This window comes from Haemaphysalis longicornis, unplaced genomic scaffold (assembly GCF_048455015.1).
Source record: "Haemaphysalis longicornis isolate Haplotype H1 unplaced genomic scaffold, Haemaphysalis longicornis Haplotype H1 scaffold_1, whole genome shotgun sequence".
NCBI classification, from domain to species: Eukaryota; Metazoa; Arthropoda; class Arachnida; order Ixodida; family Ixodidae; genus Haemaphysalis; species Haemaphysalis longicornis.
Window position 1 is genome coordinate 102,303,738 of NW_027526203.1, and position 21,241 is coordinate 102,324,978.

Consider the following 21,241-nt stretch of genomic DNA (forward strand, 5'->3'; position numbering starts at 1 on the left):
AGAAAACCTAAAAATACGTCAGCATGTAATTTCAGAAAACCGTCCCCTATGAATCATTGGGAGGTGCCTACAGACAAACGGCGGATTCAATTACAGCACTACCAAAATATTGGGAATATTTGAACATTTCAGCCACATTGTAACCATAGAGATATTATACTGACTCTAGAGTGAAAGCGATGCAGTGGCTAACGCGATACAAGGATTTGAAGGCTGCCAGCTGAGTTTTTGCTCACTAAAAACGGCGAAAGCGATGGGTATTAATCTTGCAACGGGCTGCTGTAGCGTTTCCTCATCCGGCTAGCGAAGCATGCCGGGATAAATTGTAACATGGCGGCCCGCTGCCCAAGCGGAGTTTGTGTTGGCGGCGTTGACAGCATTGGGTAGTTTATTTCCTGTGGGTAGCCAAACAACGTGCTTTCGGTTTAGTGTGGGACATATGTAGTGGGACTATTTGAGCAACACGAGGCAACGCTCACACAACACTTGCGCGCCGGCTCGAGTGCTACTGGTCGCATGCGCAAGGACGCCAAAGGATCAGCTGATCCGTACCGATGCGCACAGAAAATGCACCTCCGTCATGATCTAAGGGCATTTTTGCACCGAGTCACTTTATTTGCCATTCTGTGACATGCGATGCGCTCAATGCTTTTCAAACGAAGCAAAGTGATCTGTGGCTTTATCTGAATGTGAAACCTTTATTAACACCAACAAAACGTTATCGCATGGGCTAACGCTGTTAAATGGCGGTGAGTCGCGGTCCCTTTGAAGCAAAGTACGACAGAGCATGGTCGTTCGCAGGCCAACTGAGTTGCAGAATGCATGCCGAGGACAGTATGCAAAATACAGTCAGTGGCGGGTCCCGTTTTCTTTTGTGTGTATATTCGTCAAGTTCTAGCTGCTTTCCTCCACTTCCAATGAAAAGCTTGTGGTACTGAAAGGGGGAGTAATTTGCCGCACAAAGCGAGTAGACAACATTCTTTTATTGTCACTGATGAAAAAAAAGAAACCGCATTTTGTTATATATTTTTTCGTTGTAGCTTCACGAACCTTTCACGAACCTTTCTAAGTTCTAAGCACGCAGACCTGTACGAAGTTCCCTGCATAAAACAACCTAAACGGAACGATTATGAAGCTGCCTTTATTTCTTTTCCAACGGGGACGATGGCTGGCTGCCCCTTCATAGGCTGTAGTGAACTTACGGTAGTCAAGTTGAGATCGTAATCGCTGTTCTCGAGTCAGTTCAGGGGAAATAGATAAGGTGCTTAACGTGAAGAAACAAATGACGGCCTCGAAAGTACCCAGGGAGGCAGTTGCTAAGCGCGTGCAGCCGAGTTGCCCACGTTTTTCATGCCACGTACATCTGAACTGGAGACTGCACACACGCACTGTGCAAGCCAGGCGCAAGAGCATTGCCACTTGCTAGGGCACTTAACGGAAATAGAAACCAAAACTGAACTACACATTTACTCTTTGTTCAGTAATTAGAGCTTCATTGTACTGAAAGTTGATAAAGAGCTAGTATTAGTTACTCAGGCAAATATTTTTAACTATTTTTCTTCTGTTTTTTCTTTTAGTTAAATAATTGCTGAAGACCTTTTTACCGGGATGAATGCAATTGCTCTGGCAACGATGGGAATTGTCTCATTTCTGCGCCCACGTTTGTACGGTCTCAGAGCTCACTTTACTGCCCTGACTGTAACACGCCTACACGAGGGAAGAGCATGAATAAAAGAGCGAACGACCAAACGTATGAGGCACTGATCATGACCCAGATATCGGTACCAGAAAGTAAGCCGCACAAAAGACAGCCAAGTATGCACCGTTATTGCAACACCATATAGGGCAACCCTACCTCCAAATTTCGGCATCACCCTGCAGGTCCTAAATTTTGTTTTACAATATCTTTGAATATATCTACAAGCTACTCTCCTAGCTCAAAAGGAGTCTCAAGGGCAAAAAATGGGACCGGCCATACTATGGAATATATGCGGCACCTCCAGAGAGAAAACGTCTGGACGCCATGAAAAGGAACAAAAAAGCCGAAATCATACGTCTAGCGGAACTATCAAATAGATGCCTAAACATCGTTACACGAGCTCAATAGGTCATTAGTCTCTTGGCTGGAGGCCTAAACGCTTGATGAGGGTTGTTAAAATCCGCAATGATGCAAGTGCACATTACATCAACACCCGGAGAAAAGGGTCTGAAAGGGAACGACGCAGCCAATGAAGATTCACGAAAACTCGCAAACCATGCTCTCTTCCACAACGACTGCCCCACTTCCATACCCAAAAAATATTGAGAACGTCTAGCATACCTACGAACACCATTGCTAGCAGCACCATTACTCCCCGCGCCACACGGGGATCTTAACGCAGAAGAATCGCCAATCCTGCGCGGGATACAAACCATTACATATATTCACAAGTCTAGATGAGCGAAGATGTTAAAAAGGAAACGTGCGACATTAACCTTAAACTGTACTGAAAAGAGGGAAGCACCAATTTTCTTTAGCAACCTCGTCATATTGAGGGACGTGCTCGGGGGTGAACAATTCAAATATCCCCTTTACACTTGCATCGATACATATGAGAGTGTCCTTACCCATACAGTTTCATACAATAATAAGCATTATTCTATGAATCTCTATGTCCCGGCCAGCTTTTAACCTCAAGATTAGCATCAGCTGGTTATGGGGCCCTGGACTTCAAGTTCCTGACCTGGAGTCAACCTTGTCTTTACCCCCTGCTCCTAAACGTGCATAAAATCTTGCTCAATAAAGATCTTCCGCTCAATATATCTCTCTCTGTGCATGTGTGTTATAAAGAACAAAATGTTGAGTCGGGCCACGACGCTATAGAATAAACACTTCGAAACACTGGCACTGACAACTTCTTGCTCAAACTGACCAATACTCCACAGCGACAAGCTTTCGCGCCCACATCTTAAGTTCGTTCATTGTAGGGTTTAACGAGCGGACGCAACGCAGGCGATGAGGCGCGCCGTAGTTGAGGGCTCCGGATTAATTTCAACCACCTGAGGACCTTTAACGTGCGCCGAAATCTCGTACATACGGGCGTTTTGCTTTTCGCCTCCATCAGAAAAGCGGCCGCCGCGGCCGGGAATCAAACCCGTGACCTCGTGCTCAGCAGCACAACGCCTTAGCCACTGAGTCACCGCGGCGGATCCACATCTCAAGTCATGAAAGCGTAAATGGCCTCTGTCTTTCTTGTGCCGCAGTGATTAAAGATCGTTGCAGCTGCTCTAGCTCTCGTCATTAAAGTGCAGTTTATGGAAATCATCAATAGTAAATTCACGAAGTACAATCCAGAACGCTCCCTCCAAGCCGAAGTAACGCTATCGCGCCCCACATCTCCAAGAACTAAACGTAGGTGTCACCTGCAATTTTTAATTTTCTCGGTTCAAGTTTTTTTTTTCATTTAGATTGGCGGATTACACTCCCATACGTTAGGCAGAACTTGTAGCCATCCATGGCTGTGGCCATAAAAAAATCCTAATCTGTACTGCATGTAATTTTGTAACTGACTCATCGCTTTCAATTCGTTTGGCAGATCTGAAGATTCTATTTATCTAAAAATACTTCGGCACTTCTTCCCAAATCACACCCTATCTGTACATGTTGTATGGGTGCCTGGACATGCAGCTAGCCGGCTCAATGAGAGCGGGTACTCTTTAGCGGGTTTTGCCTTAAGTGGCCCTGTACTACATAAATTCGACAAGCATAACTGTGACCCGTCTTCGGAGATATCTCTTACTCTGGGGGTGATTTAACTTTATCCGGAACCTATCACATTGTTCACACTTAAAAATTCATATCAATTTCATTGTTTTGTGTTTCGCGCCAACGTGAAGTGACCCTAACAGCCATGAGGTGCAGCGTCCCAAAATTAAACTTATATTTGAGCCGGTGAGGATTCCTTATCAGACATATGCCCGTTTTGTATTAAACACGAATCTCATGTTTTAATGTCCCGGTTTCTCAAAGCAAAAAAAAAAAAAAATAAACCTAACTGTCCCCTTTGAACGCCTTCGACTTGAGCTTAAACTTCTGTAGCCTAGGCAAAGCAAGGAGAGATTTATTCCCCCCTTCATAAATAAACCATGGCCATCGGAAGAGTCATATGCTGATTCGTACAATCATTGGCCGTCCCGCGCCCCTGCGGAGCGTATATGCGTTTTTTTAACAATGATCGTTTTTCCAATTGTAAAAACACACGTTTTAAATAATTACACCAATGGCAAACATTGACCCCCCCCAGTGGGTATGTACCCTACAGGAGTAGAGGAAGTAGTTGTATGTAAGCAACCTTAGGCCGGGAAACACCTCTGGCAGCACTCTAGGTAAAATTGTAGAAGTGTCAAAGGATGATGTCGTAATGTTCTGCAGGGCATGAAAACAGGCTTTGGGATACAATAAAAAATCTGCAGAAATTCAATGAATTGCCTACTACTGCATAACATTCCTATGACGCTTGGGATGAGTGGAATTTCTTTGCGGCCAAATGTTTTTGTTTTTCTAGATCCTGTTCGGCCAAGTATCTCCATTTGCGCTATTATAAGGCTTAAACGTGGAAGTTTTTTTGTTCAAATTCAGGCCGTTACACAGTTCGCCATTTTCGCTATTTTTTTAAATCTTCCTTATTTTTGGCTTTTCCCAATTCTGTTCGACCATGTATTTCCTCTTACAACGATTACAACGATTACAAGTGGAACGTCCGCCAAATCTGTAATGTTGTGAAAATGCAGGGCGTTAAACGGTCTTGGCTGCGGGCGAGGAATGCTACGCATTAAATACCACGGGTGTTTCACACACAATATTGTGCTCGTCGTGCTTGCACATTCTACTGATGATTACCCAGGACCTTACAGCTACCACTATTCCGAAAAATAGGTCGTCGTTATTCTATCTAAACTAAGGACGAGATAGAAAGATTAGCGGGTACCATACACCAGTGGGAATCCACCTAAAGCGCGGCGTTATACTTATGATTTACACTGGCATCATGACCTGAGTGGTTTTACGTCAGAGGTACATTTCCTCGTCTTCGTGACTGTTGCGAGGAGGGCCGTAACCACGTGGTTCACCTCGATCGTTCCGTTTACATTCGCGGTTTCGAAGGCGTTGTTGCTGACCAGCACGCTTTTCAGACGACACCAGCTGTCAGCGCAGACAAAGTGATGAATGCATGTACTGGGACTTCCTCGCCACCAGTCGCTTCCCGGCCCCGCGGGCGTGATACAGGGTGGCTAGCCTTATCTCGCTACCCGAATTCCGCTCCGACACAGCCATTCCCTCGGCTGCACCGGCGTGATTCTCAGAGGCCAGTGTTATCTGGGGAAAGATAAAACCCAGAGGGGATGAAGTTTACTGTTTACACATTGTTCCCAGTCTATTACACGTATTTCGAGTAGTAAATAGCTGAGCTCAACTAACGCCGCCTGTATAAACATTGCCTAACGCGTCGCCCGCTTTCCAATGGGAGTGGTAAGGACGCTTAGTTCAGGCACTCATACGGTATGTGGCGCGCGCCGGCGGACGTCCCGCCTTACGTCACTGCTCCCAAATCGCGAACAATGCACCCACTTCTACAGCGTGTGTCTGCCAGCTCGCCTCGAAAGCGTCGGAGCGCCGCCTGGGGAGAGCTAGAGAAACTGTCAACTATTTTGCATAGATTCCGAGAAGCGGCGCTGGCTGGCGGACATGAAAGCACGTACGAAGGCTACGGAGAGGGAAAGGGTAGCAGAGAGCAACAGGAGAGTGGCTGTTTGGCCATTTTTCGCTCACGCGTTAGGCAAGGATTATACAGGCGGCGCTGGCTCAACTGTGGCTGCACACAGCTGTTAAAAAGTACATCATGACTAGAGACCGGAACTTTCGTCACGAAAAATCCAGGTTTTAGGCGCCTATAATAGACACTTAGAAATGTCATTCAGGCATATATAGGCACCAAATACTCTCGATTAGGCATATATAGGCTCAATTCCTATTTACTTCAGAAGCCTACTTTGCACAAATTTTTGACTTGCAGTGAAACCGCCGACAAATAATGTGCAGCGGGAAAGTAGTTTTATTTTCTTCCGGTAAATTAGCAGAACAAAAGTTCATATTTAAAAATTTACGCAAAATTTATGGTGATTCAGCACCAAAAAACAAGATTGAAAGCCAAGGAAAACCACACCTATTTCAATGGTTTGCATTTTGAAGTTGTACCCCCTTTCCGTCAATAATTTTGTGTGAAAAAACAATGCTCAACGTCCATTGAAGTTGGCGGAGCGTTCTTGTACTTCGGGACGCTCCATGATCTAATTCCATCTGGAATATCACAATTTCGGCTGCTCAGAACATTCGGAAGTTATTTAAGCACGTGGAATCCAGAAATGTTTTATGTCAGGCAGATTTATTCAACCGATCCTTCGGGGATGGTGGCAGATCTGCCCTGAACCTTTCAAAAGAACTTAGCAGTCTTAGAGTGGCGCCAATTCTCTCTGCTTCTTAAATGCTTTCTGCTAAGAGTGCGAAATAAGCACACGAATGTGCCCTGTCACGTTGAACTGTAGCGTGGGGCAAATACTTTAGGCTGCGACGGTTTTGTCCGTTGCAAAGCTATTGATAGGGACTGGAGTGTTTTCGGTGTAGTTTTCTGCCCTCAGCCGAGTAACTGGAGGTGTAACAACGAGCTCTGGTGGAAGAGGCACAATCGGTAACTGCCCCATGAAGACATAACTGTGAAGACAAAGAAAGATCTTTACTGGAACTTATTATTCACTGACGGAGTAGAACGACCTCCTAAGCTCTTCACAACATCGATTTATCCCATGGATAGTACAGGGAAGTGCAATAATTTTGCTTAAATTACTGAGCTATTCTGTTCCGCAGAAGCGTATTACTAGCAAAGCTGCCGGAATAACACCATTCAGTAACTATGCACTTATACACCGATTATCATATTAGACAGCGCGCAAGATTCTTCGGAACTAACTCTCGGAAAACTAGGTTTTCAGAACCCCGTAAAGATTACCCGGCCGCGGCAGATGACGGTTGTCACGACTAGACTACTTGTAAAGTGTTGAGATCTCCTTCCTTAGATCCGTTTCGCTTTCCTTCTTTGTGATACGCGTAGTGCATCTTGCCAGCCGTCCGGGCACACATTATCGGCGGCTGACAGTGCACGTGTTCGTGGCATTACCTTAAAACTTTAGTGTCTAATATTTGTACGTGCTTTCCCCAAGCAGGTGTCTTTGAGCTTCAGCAGCATGTACGCGGCTGTGTCGCGTTCATTTTTTGTTTGCTGTCTTTTTATTCTCGTTACTATAAATAGGGCACGCCGGCAGAAGTTTTCCCTGTTAGGTTACGTTAGTCCGTGGACACAGCACGTCCGAGGGACATAGAACAAAACAGGTCACGCGCACCGGGGTGTCGTCGGAAAGCTTGGCTCCGGTGTCGCGGCGCACGGGTTTCTGGCGGCTCGGCCAAGGTGGCAAGTTCCAGGTGGTGGTGGCTTGGGTACGTTTTGAGCTTTTTGCGTGTTTGGCACGGTGCGTGAATTTTTCTTACAAATGGCGTGAAGCAAACCCCTCGTTTCGGGCTGCTGAAGCGAGAGCAGTCTCTGCAGAACATCGACTCAAAAAATAAAAAAAGGCCATATATAACACAAAAAATGAATTTTTTAGGCTCCAAAAAGCCCACATAGTCAAAATAGGCACGATAAAGCCTATATAGTCAAAATAGGCACTATAGGCACAATAAAATATTGCTTAAAATGCTCCCCTTCCCTTAGGTCATGCTTATATCTTAAATAGAAAGATCCGGTCTCTAATCATGACATAAGCGGGACATGAAAACAAAAGACAACTTTGGGTCAATAAAGACCCTGCTTTTTCATGAAAACTATGACAACAATTTTGTCGCAAGTTGCAGATAAATAATCGAGATACAACTTTTGGTGATTTCTCAATGACGTCACAGAATCTTGCTCGTGTGATCGGTGGGCGCGGACGTAAGTCACCGCTAAAAAAACGTGACAGGGTGATTGTAGCGCGGCCACTAGTTCCATTTCATCGTAAAACTTCAATGCTGAATTAACACACCGATAACTATGTTCTATTAGCGGTGCTGTGTAAGCATTTACTTCCACCACGGAGCGTTACCAGAAAACTATAATCATCGGTTAAGAGGAGAGGGTGAAAATGCTAGGCCAAGAGGTGCGAGGGAAAGTGGTTAGAATGCAAGGAGACAACGAACAGGTATTGAGAGCGCCTCAAGAGAAAGAAATGTTAGGGAGGTCCGTAGGATCGAACCTGGGACGTTTGCGACTTGAAACCGGCATCGTAACCACCGGGCCACCGCTAATTCGTTTTCTTTGTTGCCTGAGAGAAACACCAGAACAAACCTCTGACAATGATACGTTAACAACCACTGACCATGCTTTGGTTGGCGGAAGGATTTAAAATGAATATCAAAAGTGCACAAATCCTCCAGAATGGGTGACCATTCAAGTTCGAAACCCTGGGTTGTAGCAAAATCGAACATCGAAGTTATGCTCTGTGCGAAATTCTTGCTCACGGTTTGGACGTCTACGTCAGCATGGCGTACAGCCATTCCTGACATCCCACTTGAATGCAATGCTACCGCCATTATGAGATCATACGGCAAAACATCAGAACTCTCAACGGGAAGATACTGTATGACCTGCGGTGTTACACGCAATTCCTCTTTCGGGGCTCTTTGACGGATATCCCAAAAGAAGATTGCACCCCAGCCCTCTATGAAAACATGCTCCACGGTCTCCTGTTTATTGCATAAAGAACACGTGCTAGACCAATGGGCCACCCTTCAGGCCCGAGGGGTACGCTGGTAGCAGTGGCGGTTGTAGCGGAAGCCGCTCGGCAGCGCCGCGCAAGCGGCGTCCCCCGACGCGGACTTTTCCTTTCTCTCCGGTCTGCCCCCGGATTGTCGACAGTACGCCTTTTGTGGAAGACGCGTATTGGCGACGACGCCGCCTTCTTACTACGGGGGTCATTCGCCAGTCCTCTTCAGCGGTCGCCTTTCGGGGGAAAGCTTAACTTGTTGTCGGGCCGACTCCTGGCATTATTCCTGGCGCCGTTGCCGTCCGCTCGCTTGGGGGCCTTTTTCCTCTATCTTTTGAAGGACGCCGGGGTTCCCCTTCTTTCCTTCGTCGGGGGACGCTCTCGGCGTACGCGATTTAGAAAATAAACAGTCTTGTCTTGAAACTGCAAACCAGCTCTCCGTCCACTTTGTCGCCTCCTTCCGGAGCCGACATTCCGGGCTGCTACAAAATTGGTGACCCGAGCAACGCTCCGACGAGAACACTGCTGCCTCCGCGCCCGCAGTCTTCGCCCCAGAACTGAAGCCACCAAATTTTTGGCCTAAAAATCCAAGAGCTTGGTTCAGCCAAGTGGAGGCCCGTTTTCAGGTCCGGCACATCACCTCGCAGTCGACGAAATACGTTCACGTCATTGCAGCCCTGTCCCCCGAAATCGCCCACGCTATCGACAACATTTTGGTTTCACCCCCAACACAACTAAAAAAGACGGTGCCGGACCGCCTCGAGGCGCCTGAAGAAAGCAGACTGCAGCAGCTCTAATGTCGGGAAGAGCTGGGCGACCATTGACTTTCCCAACTGCTGCACCGGATGCGGCAACTATTAGGTGCGCACGCCCGTCAGGACGGCCAGCTCCCGCGTCTTCGTGAACTTTTTCTGCAACGGCTGCCCTAGTCGGTGCGCGTGGTTCTCGCAGATTCAGATGAGACGTCCCTTGATCGACTGGCGTAACTTGCCGATCGCATCACAGAATACTCTACTCCAAACTTCGCGCCCATAGCTGCTGCAAGAACACATGAACAACCAGATCATCTGTCACGCCTTGAGGAAAAAGTGCAACGACTTACCGAGACCATGCAGCAACGTTTGCTGTCTGGCGCTCCCAAACAAGGGTGAGCCACGACGCAACCGATCCCCTTCAAGACAGCCAAGCTCTTCCCAGAGATGCTAGTCAAGAGATAGACAGGACGGAGTTTGCTGGCACCACCGTCGTTTCGGCACGGGTGCCAGCCGTTGCACACAACCTTACTCATTTCCGGGAAACGCAACGGCCAGTCGTTAATGGTGGCTTACGACATCGGCCCTCCAACTAGCCGCCTGTTCTTCGTAGTCGACCGTGTAAGCAACTCGCGCCTGCTAGTCGGCACGGGAGACGAAGTCTCTATTGTCCCGGCAACCCCCGAGACTCACCGACGTAGCAAGAACATATCGTCGCTGCAGGCGGTGAACAACACTGTCATCGCTACGCACGGCTTTCGCTCGCTGACAATAGACGTCGGGCTCAGGCGCCGGTTTTGCTGGGTCTTCGTGGTAGCGAACGTTAATCGCCGTACTCGGAGCAGACTTTCTGAGCCACTTCAACCTGGATGTGAGCGTACGTGATTGTTGCCTGAAGGATAACAACACATCCCTCAAAGTACGTGGTTTGGAATCAAACATGTGCTCATCTCGTATCTGCGCCTTCCAGCCAGTATCTCCCTACCACCACGTCCTTGCCGAATTCCCTTCTCTCACCAAGCCCCGCAATACGGAACAGCCAGTGAAACATAACGTGACTCACCAAATCGTCACGGTTGCTGCAACCGTCGTGGTCACTCACCACCTGGCCACGACGGTTGTCCAGCAACAGGCTTCAAGCTGCACGCAGTCAGTTTGCCCATATGCTGCAGCTGGGAATTATTCGCCCTTCGTCAGGCAACCATTCATCGCCGCTGCACATGCTGCCTAAAGACAATGGGGACGACTGGCGCCCGTGGGGTGACTACAGAGCCTTGAACGCATCGACAACGCCGGACCAGTATCCCCTGCCACACATTCACGATTTTAGTGCTCGGCTGGCCGGTACAAAAATATACAGCAAGTATATATATACTTGGTATATATAAAATATATACCACCTAATCCCTGTCGAATAGAGGACATACCAAAAATAGTCATGACAACTCCATTCGGCCTGTTTGAGTTTGTCCGTATGCCCTACGTCTTGAAAATGCAGCACAGACCTTTCAAAGGTTCATGGGTGAGGTAAACCGGGGTCTTCCTTTCGTCTTTGTCTACCGGGATGGCATTTTGGTGGCCAGCAGAACTCCTACCGAGCTCGAACAGCGCCTTCGCCAGCTCTTTCAGGATCTCGATGAGCACGGTGTGGTGTTGAAACCTCCAATGTGCGTGTGTGGTGTCGAGGCTCTCAACTTCCTCGGCCACCACATCACCGCTGAAGGCATTACGCCATTGAATCGAGCGTGGAATCCGTCACGAAGTTTCCTGCTCCAACATCTTTCCGCAAGCTGAGAAAGTTCCTCGGGCTCTTAAACTTCCACCGGCGGTTCATTCCGTTTTATGCTCGAGTACTCCAGCCATTGGCTGACCTGCTGCGCCGAGACGACCAAAAGGCACCAGAATTTTGTAGGTCTGACGAACACAACAACGCTTTCCAAAAAGCTCAGGACGAGCTGGCCGCGGCTACTCTTCTCATTCATCCACTGCCTGACGCTCCTACACGCCTCATGGTGGACGCCTCCTCCACATTGGTCGGGGCCGTGCTGCAGCAGGAGGAGAGTGCACAATGGAAGCCACTGTGCTTCTTTTCGAAACTCCTGAAGCCTGCAGAAGTACGGTACAGCACGTTTGGAAGGGAGATGCTCGCAATGTATTGTTTCATTAAGCATTTCCGCTACTTCCTCGAATGTCCTAAGTTCTACATCTTGACAGACCACAAGCCCCTCACCTACGAATTCAACAACAGTTCCTCCTACTTAGTAAGGGAAATCGGTCAGCTCTCATTCATCTCTGAGTTTTCTACAGACATCCGCCACGTTCCCGGGGTCGAAACGAAGCAGCCGACGCCTTGTCTCGCGTCAACGCTTCCGGCACAAAATTCCTGGATTTCGAGGCGATGGCCGGGGCTCAGCGGGAGGACACTGAGGTGACGAGACTGAAGGGTGGGGGATCTTCACTCGTGTTTTCGGATGTTGCACTTCCCTACGTCCAGGGCACGATAACCTGCGACACCTTCCAGGCAACCCCACGACCTTTCGTGTCTCTGAATTTTCGCCGAGTGGTATTCAACACTTTCCACTCCATCAGCCACCCAGGTGTCCGCGCCACCCAGCGGCTGATAACAGAACCGTTCGTTTGGCACGGAGTCAACGCTGACGTGCGACTTTGGGCTAGGACATGTGAAACGTGTCAGCAATTAAAGGTGACTCACCACACTCGGGCTGCATTACAGAAATTTGGGACTCCTGAGTCGCGGTTTGACCACGTTCACCTCGACCTGGTTGGACCGCTACCGCTCTGCCAAGGTTTCAGGTACCTGCTCACATGCGTCGACAAATACAGCCGTTGGCCGGAAGCTATACCAATTGCGGACATATCACCCGAGACCGTCGAGCAGGCCGTTATTCAGACATGGGTGTCCCGCTTTGGCTGCCCTGCCCGCATAACAACTGACCGGGGACGGCGATTCCAGAGCAACCTTTTTTTCCGCACTTCCACCCTCCTCGGCATGAGGCTGCAGCATACAACCGTCTACCACCCCGCCAGCAGTGGAATGTTTGAGAAATGGCAAAGGCAACTCAAAGCTGCACTCACAGCGAAACTCGTTCGCCAACACTGGGTGGAAAAGCTCCCGCTCGAAAAGCTCGAAAAACTCAAGACTGGCGCCCCCAGTCTTGGATTTTTTGGCTTGGATACGCTTGGGCTAATTCCTTTAGAATGGCGGCTTGTTTCACTCGGCCGAATGCCTTGCGGATGTTGACGGCTAAAACGTAGTCTGGTAAGCCACGACTCCTAGCTGAGCGATTGATAACACGTCTAAGAAGCTACAGTGAGTCGTGTGTACAGAGATGAGGGCTAACGCCGGTTTGGGATGGGTCAAACCAGGGTTGTGCGTATTGAAGATAGTAATTAGTCCGGTATAGATCACACAAAATAGGACAAAGTGAAATTGGCCGCAAGTTAGTAATGACATTTGGGTCTTTGTTGGATTTGGGAATGCGGCAGATGAGGGTGGGTTTCAGGTAATCAGGGACCTCGATATTTCCGATAGTTTGTTCACGTGGGATAGTAGTCAAGACAGGGCAAGGTAGTCCATGTTGTAAATGTGTTTCCAGGTAATGCCGTCATGGCCAGGTGCAGAATGTAGTTTTCTCTGCTTTATGGCCACCCCGAGCTTTGCCAGTGTGAGCGGATAGTCTAGGTTCTCGCGTAAATCGCGGACCTGGATCATCGGTAGTGCCGGGGTCTGGGTTAGTGATACCGTGGGGAAGAAGGTAGTGATAATTTGGTGCTCTACTGTGGCTGAATCGTGCGTCAGTGCAAGGATAGAGAGGAATGGTTGGCGCTTTTCCGACACCTCTGTAAATTCGCCACAGCTTAGAGAGGCCATGTGACTTGCTAAGTAATGAGCACAAGTCATTCTAATGGTCATTCATTATATGCTTCCTATACGAGTTAATCAGTTTGTACTGATGGCTGATCCAGATCAGGCCCCGGCGGCGATGATCACTATAATGGTGCCGTTGGGTGAGCTGCTCGATTTGCTTCCACAAATTAGGTCAATGGCAGTGACATCCTCATGACCTCATACTTAGCCGTTTTGTTCGTAATGTAATAGATATAGGATAGTGGTCCCTAGCCCACGTTGTGCTACACGTAGACCAAATACGGATGAGGCCTACAGTGCCCAAAGTAAGATCAGGGATGGTGTCTCGTTGAGTCGGAGAGGGCCCATTCTTGATGCATAGGCGAGGTGGTTAAGGAGTTGTACATTGCAAAGTTCACCAGCTTCCTCAATATCCGCCCCTCCCATGTCTGTATTGGAATAGCCCCAAGTGTCGCTTTTTGCATTAAAGTCGCCCTTAATAACCATATTTGTGCAGGGAAATTCAGAAGTCAGGTGACTTGATAAAACTAACATGGCAGAGAGACCCTGTAGTTGGTCAAGTAGGCCGACACAACCACTTTGGGCTTCCCACCAGGTAGTCTGGCATGCGAGACCCCGACTTCATGCTAAATAGACTCCAGGGCCGCACAATTACTTACTTGTCGGCTACCGAGGGCTCCACGGGCCAGTACGGCCGCATAGCCTGGTCTGACGGTCGGTCCGTTTAAGTTACGGTTCGGTTTTCAGGTAATGCCAGGGCTGGTGTATGTCGCGCCGCCGCGAACGCTAGGAGTTGTGCGAGTTACTTGGAACGGTATAAATAGCAGTTGCATTTGTTGGATGCGCTGTAACAATGTGGAGTGACTCTGGTGGTAACTGCCGCAATTACTGTGTAGAATAGTGGAAGTGGCCATTAATGCTGAATGAGGACTTCACGCGGGGGTTCCTCCGCAGCCTCTGGCAGGGTTAACCCCAAGGAAAAACGTTGGAGTAAGGCCGTTGTTTGTTGCACGTGACTTTCCTGAAGACTTCGGAATTTACCGATGTCATCGTGCCATATGTTGTATGTTCCCTCGGGATGTCGGTTCGGATAGCGTGGAGAGCCTGAGTGAGTTCCAAAAAGGTTGTGTGGGCACGCAGTGCGCAACACCTACAAGGAAAAAAGGCAGGATGGGAGTTTTAAGCAGCAATATATTCAAATGGGTTGATTTTGAAGCGAAAAAGAAACACCTAGAGACATATTTAGCGGCCCATTGCGTGCAAAAGCCGTTCCATCTGGCCTCCCCAGGTCACCCCGTTCTGAGACGGCAAGGCAGATGCAAACATGCGTTCGGGAGGTTGGAAATAAATAATAAAAGCACAAAAAAGAGATAACCAAGCCCCCCAAAGTCGGCACAACAGAAAAAATTAAAAGGCCGCCGCCTCACGAAGCAAAAATTTGGCCGCACCGCACATCTGCTACTTCATTGCAAATGTCGTATAAGGAGTATACCCCGTTTGCCGCCCCTGCCACGTAAATACATTCAATTTTACCGCGTACTACCCCACGCCAAGCCACTTGCGCGCAATGTATGCAGTAAGGGGACGACTGAATATAATTTGAGCACAATACGACTACAATGCGAACCGCGGAACGCTCCCGCGAACACTGGCGACGGCCTGGTGGCGAAACTGGCATTTGCCATGGGAAACACACTATCTTGCGTACCCAGGGCCACTGCCAGTGTGCGCCAGCTGTGCCGCAGCGGTGCGCTCGGTGCTGCGTTTCTTTTGCACGGGCAACTCCAGGGGCGATTTTAAAGACGGTAGTCTTTCTTGGGCTACTTAAACCAGGAAAGTTTGGTACGTCTGTCTGTCTGTGATTCGATTCAGCCACCAGGCCAGAGTAAAAAAATGCGTGCGCAATAGTCTTATATAGTCACAGCTAAATCTACCCGTCTAAGTCGGGTGTAATGTTCATACTTGTCAACATTGTTGAACAGCAACAAGACATTACGCAAACATGAGACAACAAATAATTACAGAAGTGATATTTGCAGTGTTCCTTTATACAAAATCATACATGCTTGACTTTTCCGAAATTAAATACTTCCTCAACTGCAGAAAAAAAAATCACTCCGCCGTCGCCTGCTGCCGCCCGCGCCACTATAGCTTCTGGCGCCATTTTAAAAAATCAACCGGCAACAGTAACGAAAAGTTCCACTAGATACGTTCCACGTTCTGCTTGCAACGCCGTGGAGTAGGGAAACGCGGTTCTATAAACGTTGAAGTAGGGCGCCTCGATTCACGCGCGTCTTCGCCGTACGGCAGCGTTGTCTTCGAGACACCCGGTTTGGAGCAGTGGAACGCGGGAAATTTAAAATGATTTAAGCAAACCTTTGGCGGCCTTACCTTGGGAGGAGCGCGACGCAAGAGGACCAACATGAGAGGTGAGCGGGAAAGCGAAGGGGGGCATTTACTTCGCAAAAGTCGATAAAGACTATCGCCTTTTGACATTTGCAACGAAAGGAGCAGATATGTGGCCAAATTTTTTGTGCAGTAGCTGTATTGGTTAATTTGCAAACATCAGGCGTCAGTGTTTTTTTATTAAGTAACGCTGCCAATGACACTTTTGTGTTGGTGTTTGCCTCAAATATTCGTAATGTTTTGTTTTTCTCAACAGTGTTGACAAGTACGAACATTGCCAATAAACGTAGGTGTTTAGAAATGGCTGTGGCAATATAATCGTATCGCCCAACCTCTACAATAACTTCGGCGGCGTGGATGAATCGAGGGACAGAGAGACAGACATACAGACGGACCAAACTTTCCGCGTCAAAGTAGCCCAAGAAGACACTATCGTCTTAAATGGTAGAAACGAGGCGGAAAAACCCTTCCCGGGGTCAGAATTTAACCTGGGTGCGTCGCGCTGTGCAACCGGCTTCTATGCGTATACTCGTGTAAGAGAAGCAGAGATGGGATGACATTAGGAGCACCGCAGTAAAAAAACAAACAAAAAAAACGGACCTCCTGATGCCTACTCCGAGTTGCACTGGTGACAGCCGAATAAAATTTTCTCATTTATTCACGGAAGAAACGAGCGTGAGGGATCTAGAGCAGAGCAAAGAGGTGACACTCACTAATTATCATCGTGGCCTTTGTTATCGTTATCTCCATCACCTCGTTGTCACTTGCTGAGGTAGACGCCGATGTCAGCTCTAAACTCTGTCTTGTATGGGGTTGCCGTGTGGAAGAGCCACTCTGCCTTGCATTTTTTGCGGTCAGAATGATTACCATATCATTTATCGGTAGATGCTACGGGTTTTGTTGCCCGAAATATACTGGCAAATTGACAATTCACAAGGGCCACAATTCTACAGATCCTTGCCGAATTCCATTCGACCTCGGACAATGCGACAACGGAGCAGAACAACGTTACCGGTACAGCACAGACACAGGCCGCTGCGAGAGGACCGGATACCATTCCTGCATCGGAAGCTGGGACACTTTCATCCGTCTGAACGAGTGCAAGAAGCGCTGTGAAGGTGGGTGGTACTTTGTAGCGCAAAACCTTCTTATTAGATGCTGTGCTGCGTTTATCTCTGCGTGTGGCATTCGCCACAAACAACACTGCGAGGAAGTGTAGTAGATACCGAACACTGATTTTGAAAGCAGAGCCACTAATATTCGCCTGTTGCGGGCGCCAAAACCAAAATACGGTGAATGTAGATTTATAGCGAACGCTAACTTTGGAGGTAAACCCCCTAATTGCCGCGGAAGTAGATAATTTTGTAAGCGACCGCCGTAGTCGAACCCATCTTTTTCCTTTTCCCTTCATCGAATCATCCATCGCTTAACACAACTGAAGTTATGCGGCCTCCCTGATTTTGCTCGAACCCTCATGTTGTCGCCAAGAGGATTGCTTTATTAAGCAATATTTTGGTATTTACCCGTGGCTGTTAGCTCTCCGCTATCAGCCATGTTCATTAAGCGGGAATGCGTCATGAGAAATACGTCATCGCTGCCAACCGGAAGCTATGAATGAGGTAGGCAGATCCTCGGGATGGCAGCCACCCTTTGCGAGGTTGTCACATGGCATCACGTCATCTTTACGAAGTCTGAACTTACCAATGTCTGACGCATGCCTTCTCGCCAAGTGTTAATACTACGTCCCGTCTTTTCCGCCAATCACAGGGAGAAGGTGGGCTGCAAGCCATATTGTTGTTATGTAGCAACAACAGCCCTACGCTGTATTTTATTTACATATGCCGGCCAAGAATCATTTACCTTCAGAAGCGCGAGAAAGCCAAACTTTAGAACTGGTGCCACTAAGCAAGATAAAACGTATAATGGGGAAAAACACACACAACCACTTTGTCATCTGGAAGCACCTGAGAAAAATGAAAGCAAGTCATACCAAGTTTTCGGCTAATTACGAAGAATTCCCGGAGTTAAAAGTAGGGCACCATGGTAGTACGGCCGAGACGAAGGAAAAGATACGAGAATTCAGCTGGACCCCGCCTGCTCCGCTAAGGGCCTTCTAACGTATCCTGGTGGTAGAATGCGCACCAGGCCATTACCAGCAGTGCCGGCATCTGACGCCATCACACCGAAGCGGCTCTCGCATCGTAACCAATGCCGAACCAAAACTGTGTCGCTTCACTAAGAAAGGGGGCACACTATAATCGCCAGTGTCTCAAAAAACATGGTTAGTCTCAATTATGATCAGAAACAACTAAAATGTCTCCTAGTAAGACATAAATCCCAGTACAAGCGCTTAATTGCGGTATATTTAATTTAGTTCTGGAATTCTCCGCGGCTTTGTCACCGCTGCAAGGTGTGTGGATGGGGAAAAGAAGTGGTGCCACCAGGCTTCCAATTTAAAACAACCATCCCCGAAATTCCTATGGAGATCATCAAAGGGAACGCTCACACAAGAATATTTAGGGAGGACATACTGAGAAGTGGCACAGCCGTTCTCACAATCACCAAAATACAGAAAACGTTTAACGGATCAGGCCACATTGTTAAACGCCTAAACAGGGGACCAGCAACACTAAAATAGTAACAAAAAAGTCACAGTGACATATACGCTTAGGTCTTTAGATGTACGCCGCTACAGTGTTGCAGCGACGCCGAAGGATCATTCTAGGATAGAGTTGCTTCATTTGGGAATTCTGGTTTCTATCCACCGAATGTCACCAAAGAGAGAAAGACAAGCCTCAACAGGTTTAAATTGCCTTGAACAAACGCCATCCACGCTTTCTGGTTTAAGATGCGGGCGTGAAGATTGCGGATGCTTTGTGTTGGCCAGTTTCAGCGAGAAGCTTGCGATTGTCAGTGGTTTAAAGGGCTTATTCCCTCACGTCATGGCCGCTCTGAACATTTTGAGTTTTGCTTAGAAAGGGATGGACCGAGAATACCAGTGATTACACCATCAAAATTACGCCATTACACAACCAAATTACACAACAAAAATTACACCATCTTCACGTAGGTGAACCCTGAGTAGTATGCGAAGCAGGCATGAGGTCGATTCAAGTGCCCATTAGTCTTCAGTTCGTCGTTTCCGTGAGGTTGAGGTACGTAGCTACCGTTATATTTACCGTTTGGTTTCCATGGTAACTACCACACTTTGCACTTACCGGAACTACGAAATGGGAAATTGCGTTGACCCCATGGCTGTTTCGCATACTACTCCGGGTTCCCCTACGCGAAGATGGTGTTATTTTATTGGAGGGGTGTGGCAGGTGTTAGACTGGAGAGGCATTAAAGAGAGAGAGAGAGAGAGAGAGAGAGAGAGAGAGATAGAGAGAGAGAGAGAGAGAGAGAGAGAGAGAGAGAGAGAGAGATAGAGAGAGAGAGAGAGAGAGAGAGAGAGAGAGAGAGAGAGAGAGAGACGTTGTACGTGGCATGAGTTTCTTTATTTAAGCATTATCATTGGTTGGCGTTCCGCTTTGATTATGACCGCCTTATGGTCTGTGAAATGTAAAGTCAAGGGCTGTTGTAGTGGATGAACCCTAAAGTTGCTGAAGATGCGGTCGATGCACGTTCTCCGGATGGTTGTGCGCTGCTTCTAATCACGGCCCGACGAGACTCGCCGACGCACGCCGCTGCCGACGACAATGAAACGCCGAAGGCGCGGGAAGCGTGCTCGTCTCGTGCCGGCCCAGGAAGACACCGGGAACGCTGTCGCTCCAGGAGCCATAGAAGGGACCGGGCGTTCAGCAAGCCGAGCATCAGTGGGGGTGTGGATAGCGCAACAACAACGACAACGACAAGGGAGGGACATAGCCCCGACCATGAGATGCTTCGCATCTAAAATAGTGTGAGCTCGGGCCGAGGGGGGCCCGAAGCACAGAGCCACGGATACAGCAGCTGGTTTCCTGCACCCTAAATCGGCTCACCCCCATCTTAAGGTGATTAGCTGGTCAAACCTGGGTCCCATTTCTCCATGGAAGGGAAATATGTCATGTTTAAATTGTTCTTTGTTGAGCTTACCTTTGGACATCGGTAGGGTGCGTGAAAGAGGGTGCCTATTCTTCGCATGTCTCGCATGTAACTTCGCATGTCTCTTCGGATGTCTTATCTTCAGCTATTTAGATTGGTGACTATACGGATTGGTTTGCACCTTGCGCCGAGATTGTGATTCTGCCTTTCGAGCTCCTTGTTTCACGCGAAAGATTGTGTTCCTAGTGGTAAAACAAAGGAGACGTTCTCCTTATATTTTGGGGAGTAGTGTGTGGTAGTAGTGGTCGTAAGGAGCATGGTATGTGAGTTCGCGGGCGTTTTGGTGAGCAGCCTCGATCCCTTCCAGAGCCTCGTGTCTGGATGTCTATGTAATTTGAACTTCCGTCATTGTGGATGGGAGGATCTTTCGAAAGCGTTCAGGTACTCTGATTGTTGATTGATTGTGGGGTTTAACGCGCCGACGCAACGCAGGCGATGAGGCGCGCCGTAGTGGAGGGCTCGGTATTAATTTTGACCACCTGGGGATTTTTAACGTGCGCCGAAATCTCGGACGCACGGGCGTTTTTGCTTTTCGCCTCCATCAAAAAAGCGGCAGCCGCGCCGGCAATCGAACCCGCGTCCTCGTGCTCAGAAGCGCAACGCCTTATCTACTGAGCCACTGCGGCGAGTCGTTCGGGTACTCTGTCTGTAAGGAGGTTTGAAATGCTGTAATGGGAATCCCTGATGATGTTCGAATTGAACTACCCTCAAGGTATTTGATACCTTCGCTAGTTGTATTACAAATAGAATGGATCCAATTTCCAGGCAGGGTCATTTCGTCGCAAAGATTTACGTGGTAGTGCATTTTGACGATTTTTGCCTATAAATGTGTTCCTACCTTCCGGCGTCGGAGAATACTTTGGTGGGACTTCGTACTGAAATCAAAAGAACTTAATCCTGGCTTCTCCGCGGTCCTTGAGTAGGTTCCCATTTAATAATTCGCTGTGTCTAAAGGTACGTCGGACGTACCCGCAGTATTTCTTAAAGATGCGTCGGACGTACCCGCAAAATTTCTTAAAGATACGTAGGACGTACCCGAAAAGCCTTTTTAAAGATACGTCGGATGTACCCGCAAGATTTCTTAAAGATACGTCGGACGTACCCGCAAGATTTTTTAAAGATACTTCGGACGTATCCGCGAAACTTTAAGTACGTCGGTGTATTCGGTTTCACTCGGCCAAACCACATGCAGCGTACTTTCAGCGTTTTCTCGCGTCGACGTCGTCCCGCGTGGACGCGCGTCAGCGCACGTCGCCAGAGAGAGAGAGAGAGAGAGAAC

At 48.3% G+C, this 21,241-nt stretch overlaps 1 protein-coding gene across 3 annotated transcripts in view; it reads left to right on the forward strand.

Moving 5' to 3' along the window:
* Nucleotides 1–21,241, forward strand: part of LOC144165157 (kunitz-type serine protease inhibitor bitisilin-3-like) — a 169,691-nt gene that overhangs the window by 82,478 nt on the left and 65,972 nt on the right. For all 3 annotated transcript variants that reach the window (XR_013321394.1, XM_077695265.1, XM_077695270.1), the window contains exon 4: nt 16,833–16,997. Coding sequence is in view for 2 of the 3 variants with exons in the window: in XM_077695265.1 (XP_077551391.1) it covers nt 16,833–16,997 (165 nt within the window). In the remaining variant the exon portion in view is untranslated. The remainder of the gene's footprint in view (nt 1–16,832; nt 16,998–21,241) is intronic.